The 7,581-nt window shown below is 34.1% G+C and overlaps 1 protein-coding gene across 1 annotated transcript in view; it reads left to right on the top strand.

Annotated features, from left to right (window-relative positions):
- The first annotated feature begins 240 nt into the window (after positions 1-240).
- The window catches only part of LOC135686558 (C-Jun-amino-terminal kinase-interacting protein 4), a 32,650-nt gene continuing 25,309 nt past the window's right edge, over positions 241-7,581 (top strand). The window contains exons 1-6 of the mRNA XM_065202812.2: positions 241-699; positions 4,500-4,620; positions 5,680-5,750; positions 6,063-6,142; positions 6,411-6,598; positions 6,823-7,399. Coding sequence (XP_065058884.1) covers positions 376-699; positions 4,500-4,620; positions 5,680-5,750; positions 6,063-6,142; positions 6,411-6,598; positions 6,823-7,399 — 1,361 coding nt within the window. The 5' untranslated portion in view covers positions 241-375. The remainder of the gene's footprint in view (positions 700-4,499; positions 4,621-5,679; positions 5,751-6,062; positions 6,143-6,410; positions 6,599-6,822; positions 7,400-7,581) is intronic.

Raw genomic sequence — 7,581 nt, 5'->3', positions numbered from 1 at the left:
TTGTACTTTTTAAACTTTCGTATCGTACTTGTAATTAAGCATTTTGTACTTAATCTTGTCCATTCAATAATCTTGTCTTAACATTACATTCTTTTTAATGAATCATTTAAGTTTTACGTTGTTTTTTATTCGCTCCTTATCTTTTTCTCTTGATCTATGACCTCATCGCCCTATTCTCTAGCAGTCCAGAAGTGAGGCTGCTTATCAGGGCGGTACCCTCCATTGCGCATGTGCCAATTCTGATTTCTTCAGTCTGCTGTTGTGCTTGAACTATGAAGTTATGCGAGTTATTATGTTTACATGACTAACAGACCGGCGACTATAAATTTAAATTAGGAAGTAAGCGTAATGTCAAATGTTTACTGAGTGTGTAAGATGGAGCACTTGGATTTAGCAATAAGCACAGACCAGGAATCTGTCTATTCCAGTAATGATGAAGCTGGGAACCCTATTATGTCTGAAAGAGTGTCCTCATTGGCAGCTGCTATTTATGGCGAATTCGAAAATTTAATTCAGAACTATGGCCAGGGAATACTTGACACTCTAATGCCAATGGTTGTCAACGTTTTGGAACAACTAGACACCACTTACAATGAAATGAGAGAGCAGACTCTGGAGCTGGAGATGCTGTCCGAAGACAACGAACAACTGATAAATCAATACGAACGAGAAAAACAACTTAGAAAGCTAGCCGAATCTGTAAGTGGTTTAATTCTAGATGCTATTTTTCGGTCTCCTGCAAAGCTTCACTGTGAAGGAATGCTTTACGATACATAGTATCAACCTTAAAACACGTCAGAACTCCTTACAACGTTGTCATAAAATTGTACACCCATAAAGGCCACATAAATATATACACCCACAGATATATATAGGCTTTATGATCTATATTATGTCGATACCTTAATTGAAAATTTTCCTTTTCGTAAAAATTTTTATTGTCAAACATTAAGCAGCATTTGGATTATTATTGTTACATCAACATTTAGTTATCAGATTTTGGCAAATAATCATGTATCTATATATAAATACTTAGTAAGCTTTTTAAGTATCTCTCTTAAAGCTTCTTCAGAACAACTTTCCCTTAAATCTAGAGCATATAGTTTAGTCTACAGAAAAAAAAAGAAATATCTAAAACAGTTTGCAAGAATGGGCAAACCTAGCCAATTATAGAGTAAACGAGGAATGATAGTTCAAGATAAGATAAAAATAGTGTACTACATCACATACACAGTTATACACTCATTTTTTATAAGAAACAGGTTATATAAGAAACTGTTGGCTCAGTTTTTCGAAAGTTAAGAAACAACCCTACCAAAATTGACAAAAGCTAAGAAACTTTTATAATTCAGGGTCATACATAAATGACATCCTTGCAGAAGGGGGAAAGAAGGGTTACAGCTTTGGTGATGGAAGGTGACACTTTGAGAGGGAGAAGGGAGGGGGTTTCCAGCTTCCGTGATGTCTCCTTTGTGAAAGTTGGGTCATCTCTTGCAAAGAAAATTGCATTGAGCTATGTTTATAAGGGCTCAGACTCAAGTTGCTATTTACATAAAGGAAGAGTTAGTACGTAGCAAAAGGTTTATCACCAGCAAAACTGCTTCATCACATGATCATATCCCCATGATCCTATTGTAACATTTTATGGCCCATTCATTCCTTGTTTCCACTTCCTAACAGCCACTACTGGCTATGCCCCTGTCTTGTGTCTAAATTACACCCAACGTTTTCCATAAGTTGTAAATGAAAGTTATCATAGCAGCTTTACATATAGTCAGGTTCACAAATAGAAAACAATGTGGTGATTGATTGTGCTTTAATAAGAACCACTCTTTGAGAATGGATCAAAATTCAAGATCATTTTTCTTTGCCTAAATCCTTCTCACAAGAAATTTTGGAAGAACCCAACTGCATTTTTAGCTTGCTTGAGGCAAATTCACCAGAATTCTTGGTTAGAATTGAGAGTGTCACCCTGCCACCCCCTTCTGACCTAATTTGCATTCTGTGAAGAGAATGTCTGATTTGATCTCCATTCCATCCTTTTCTGGAAAATTCATAAAATTATAAAATGGAGAAAGTATAAATGGAAATATAAGGAGGGTTATTGTTCATAACCATTCGAAAGGCCCCCAGTTTTTAATCTTGTCAAAATTCTACAAGAAAATACTTTATTGATGATGAGTTATTATCAAAACATAATGTATACTTTAATGGAAGAAAATGTTGCCGAAACAAAAAGTTGCCAGAAGAAAAGTTGCAAGGAAAAACTCCCAACTTTTGCAACTTTTTTTCAAAAAATTTGTCATTTTCAGAATCCACAACTTTTTTCCACAACTTTTTCCCGAAACTTTAAATTTTTTTGATATTTGAATCTTTTTTCCCTGCAAGGTCTATGAATTTTGGCAGAATTCCATTTTTGTTTCACCTGTTTTCATGGTCCCCACGCAACATCACTGTTAAAATGATAATTCAGATGAAGAAAAAAATGATGATGACTTTGATATGTAGACCTTTTGCCTTATGAAATATAAAGTAAATATGTAGCGAAACTGATGTGTTAATGATTTCTACTTTCTGAGTTTTCAACAGAAAGTCCAGTCGTTTCAGGAAATTTTGCCGAGCAAACTACGAATGCTAAAATTTGTTTAAAAAATGTTCTATTTTGCAACATTTACTGTTCACAACTTCAAAAATTTTTTTTCACAACATCGTTATTTATATTCCCGCAACTTTTTGTGATAAAAAAGCATGCTTTTAAGCTTTGCTCTTCTTTTTCAAATGAATTTTTAGCAAGAGAGGGGTGGGTAGTGTGAAAAATATGTCACTGGCAATATAATACTTGGGGGGGGGCAGATAGCTGATGACACAGGGGGAGGGGGGTATTAAAAATCTTCAAATTTTAGGTAACATCATTTATGTATGACCCTTTTGAAGTTTTAGGTTTCTAAGTTGACACTCCAAAGAATCTTGACAATGAACCTCACTGTATATTGCAACAATACACTTGACATGCAGTTTGCTTTCATTCTCAGTAAATTGCACACTCAAAAAGTTTCAATTTAAAAGTTTGTTTTAACTTCAACTTGACATTGATGAAGTTCAATTAGCTGAACTGTTTATAGATCACAACAGAGTTAGACATTCTATGAAAAAATTTCTTTGATCACTTAGTTTATCTCTGAATATGAATGAACTATTTACTTTCCCTTGGAAGTATGGTTAAAAATTCATTACCTAAAAAATTTAAGGAACATGTAAGAAACTTTCGATAGCAAAATGGTCAGAAAATTTAAGAAACTGTCTACTAGCACAGGACCTTAGTTTCTTAGAAAAAAATATGTGTACTATACCACTGTTATTTATACAATTTTCAGATGAGTCAAAATCTCACAGAGTTCTTAAGTGTGACATCATAAAAAGTAAATTTTAAGGATTTTGACCACATCTGGAAATGCTAAAAGAACACAGTGAAATACCTCTGAATGTGCAAAATCTCTTAAATATATCAAAATAGGGTGGCCACTGAAAGATTTGAAGTTTGCTAACAGATTACTATTATTTTGACCAAACTACAGTTTGATGAGGAATGAGCCTGTGCTCATGTGTTTGTATCTCAGCCAATTCATAGCAAATTTAACTGATATTGCACATTTAGAGGTAATTTGTGATGCCCTTTCAGGTTATGGGATCCATATTCAAAGATTCTAAAAATATATTTTTTTGACATCATCACTTCAAGAACTCCATAGGGTGGTCTGTAATATTATGACTGCCCTGATAAAATTGAGCTGACTGGGAGTTTTCTCCCAATGTTCTTTGAAAAATCTGAAAATCTGCCTTGTGTTACAAAAGACATTGAAAAAGAATCATAGGAATTTCTGTGAGTTGCTGGTACTCCTGGATAGATTTTCCAAGATTGTTGGTAGGTTGTTACTGCATACTTATGTGAAATCAGGCAATCAGCCGCCATATCTGGTTTAGGCACCAATATATGACCCATTGCTGCCAGTTAAAGGCAGCTTCTTAAAAAATGTATTACACTCATATCTTTTTCATCAGGCTGATTCTGACATGTAGGCCCTACAGTTGACACCTCTGGTTAAGATGATAGATCAACTAAAGAGGAATAGTAAATGTGAAAGTTTTGTTTTTGTATAATGTGTTAGCTTTTGTTGTTTCATTCTGTAGTTTGCATCATATGTTGAAAATTTGAGGCAAAGTTATTGTGAAGAAGCTTATACCTCATGTTTTTTGGTTTTTATTGAATTTATATTCAAGCCTTTTTTGATATATCTATTTTGAAATAAACATAGATTAATATGGGTAGGTAGATACATAGAACATTTAAAGATACTCAGATAAAGTTGGTTTTTTGTAAATGTTAATCTTCTTCTGTGCCAGTAATCATTTATAAGCAATATTATTTTCATTTCAGGATTAGATTCCCACTCTGTTAATGCAATTGTAATTCAGTTAAAAGCCTTTGCTTGTCATTTTAGAAATATCTTGAATATGAAGATGCCCAGGATCAAGAAAAGGGAAACCTTCAAGCAAGCATAGAATCATTGGAATTTACAAATAAGCAACATGAAAGTAGGATAAAATCACTTCTTGATCAAAGTGAGTGTAATGGTGGTTACTACATTCTCATTTTTTGAGATGCTCTTTTGTCAATCATGTTTTCAGCCCTGTTTGCTATCAATCAAATATTTGCTTAAAATCCTCACAAAATAAATATACATTAAGTAGACTGAGAATCATAATGTTAATTATTAGTGGTCAGCTTGTCTTTCCAGATAGAGTACTGTAATGTTTTGCATATGGCTATTGCCTTGTATCAACAATATGATGTATTATGTGATTTAAGTAGTAGCCTGTCTCTTCCAATCATGATCTTCACTGCCACCAATTGAATGCAATCAAATGCAATTTAGTAACCCTATCCACCGTTGGACCCATCTTTTTTGCTATCTCTAAAGACTCAGAGTGAAATCTTTGGTCAAGAGAGGTCAAATCTTAGTTCAGGAGACTGCCAAAAAGTTTGATGTCACATCATATCTTAGATGACCTTTACTTGGTATCTGAAGACACACACTGGAACATCACCTATTCACAATCTACTAGCTGCAAGTGCTATAAGTTGCAGTTCTGTTGTATTAGGATGTAAATTTGAAGCTCTCAGCTGTTTTCTAATTCTGGATATGGTGAAAAAAACTTTCTACTGGTTCAAGGCAAAATATTTGACAAAATACTTCGCAATGCTTTTTAAAGCTCAAGTCAATTCAATTTAAAGCTCAAGGGTCCTCTGGTCACAAGTGCAATAGAATTGATCAATGGAAACTGGAAATCTAAATTCATTCAAATCATTTTCCAGGCAACAAATTTTTCAAAAGTTAAATTGCAGTGGTTGTTTTTCAAAAGTTACTGTTAGGCCCTTCAAATGCAAAACAAATTTTGACAAAGCAAGCAATGTCCAGTTTCTGATTAGCAAGGGGAATTTTTCAGCTACAATTTAATGAAGTATTGGAATTATGCAATAAAATTTTTTTTTTACACTCCAGCAGGAAGGGACAATCTTTTTAGTTGGTAATAATTAATAAAATTTTTAGCCCTTTATGTTCCAAGTTCTCAATTAACTTTTTAATTGGGGCAATACAATTTGTTTATCTCTGTCATCAGTTGAAAGAACAGAAGAAAGATTTGCTGAGAGCAAAAGAGAGTACTCTTCACTTCATACAAGGCACACGGAGGTATGACATTTCTTTTATTTTTCACAAAATTTTTTCTTATTCAAAAATGCCCTGTAAAGCCTAGTTTGAAGCTATATTATAATACATTTTTCAAACATGCAGGAGTTTGTGGAAGTAACTCTTAATTTGCATTTTTTGAGACCTTCTTTGCTGACCTGTCATGGCTTAGTTGTAATTTAAAAGAAAAGCTGCAATTCTGCTCTTTAGTGTGTAGGAAAGCACTGTATATATTACCAAATTGGTATGCTTTTTATTAAAATCCATGTTTACAAATAATTTTAATTTGATTAAGCGTCAGCTTTTTTGCAATAGATGATCCACATGTATATGGAAAGAATGGAGCACTACAGGAGAATGACTGCTGGTCTTCAAGATGCTTCTCCATTCGTCAGGTATTACAAACCACCTTTCTATGTTAAATATCATATCATAGTCTCTTAACAAACATTTTTTAACTTGTATTGAATATTTCTTTGTAAATTTAAAGCCTGGTTCTGTAGCTGTCTGTAAGTGCACATTTGAATGCACTTCTGAGAGAGGTTCCATTGACTTTAGGTAATGTTGAATTATTCGTATTCAGCATTATCTAATTTACATAAAATTTAGTATTTTTTGTATAAAACAATTTTAAGAAACTTTGCATGTTTAATCTGCTAACAGGAAACAGTTACCAGAAGATGAGGTAGAAAGCAAGCTCAGAGCTCCTCCTACTTTTTCGGCAGAAATAAACGAAAAGACTGGTAAAAAAATAATTGATACTGATCAATATCAATTGTCAACTGAAAAGCACGAGAAGGGCAATGAGCTGTCTTTTGAATATGAGAACAAAACCGGCCTAGAGAAGCAAGGTAGCTACCCGGTTTCCCCTTTTACTGGTGAATTAATATAACGTTATAAATTATTTTGGTAAAAGCCTTTTGCAATCATATTTTCAATGTTTTCTGGAAAGGTATTTTCTTCAACAGATTATGATTGGCTAAGTATGCTCCTTTTTCCTGTTTTTCGTTTTGAATTGATTGTTCCTTCCGAATTTTCTGGGTTTCTCTTTCATTTGATAGCATCCAAATTTTAGATTTTGCTACCAAGTCGAGTAGCTCTAGACGTCTGGAAATGGCACAGGAATCTGCTTCCACTGCTTCAAAACAGTCGGATACATCTGAAACTATAGAACATATCGAAGTTTCTGATTCTAACCATGGAGAGGAAAATATTATTGAAAATACTCCAGATAAAGCGGCCGTTGTGGAATCTGTTTCTGGTATCAGTTTTACAGAAGAAACTTTGCTTGATCGTAGTGAACATGTAGAGCAGCAACCAGTCTTAGGAGAAAGCTCTGACAATTTCCGCAGCTCCACTGTAGCTTATACTGAAACACCCGAGAATTTGTCATCTATTGATGACGTGTTGGCATCGCAGCTTTCATTGGATAGCTCAAGACTGGGAACCTTACAAGATCAAAGAAGATTAAATGTTCCTGCAGCACAACGGACGGCCGAACTGGATAGCTCGGTTAATGATGTTTCCCTTTTTACGGAGCTTTCAAAGGAAGAGCCAAGTATTCTAGGTGATATGTCAAGGGATTTCTTATCACCAATGGATACAGGTCTCGAGAGCTTGATTAAGGAGAATGAAGAGCTTTTAGATTCAAAGTAAGTAGTGTTACCATTTTGGTGCTTGTTTATTCGGGTTACAAAATCTGTTAAACGGATACTGATAAATATTCTCTTTCAGTAAACAAATTTTCCCTTATATTCGGGATTTTGTGTTCTCAGTGTACTCGTTATCGATTCTACTTGAGGTTTCCATTTTATAGCAAAACTATTGAAATTAC

The sequence above is a fragment of the Rhopilema esculentum genome, chromosome 6, assembly GCF_057945365.1.
Source record: "Rhopilema esculentum isolate cy_ngs chromosome 6, ASM5794536v1, whole genome shotgun sequence".
NCBI lineage: Eukaryota > Metazoa > Cnidaria > Scyphozoa > Rhizostomeae > Rhizostomatidae > Rhopilema > Rhopilema esculentum.
Note: the sequence above shows the minus strand (reverse complement) of the source record. Positions and strands in the feature narration are given on the sequence as shown.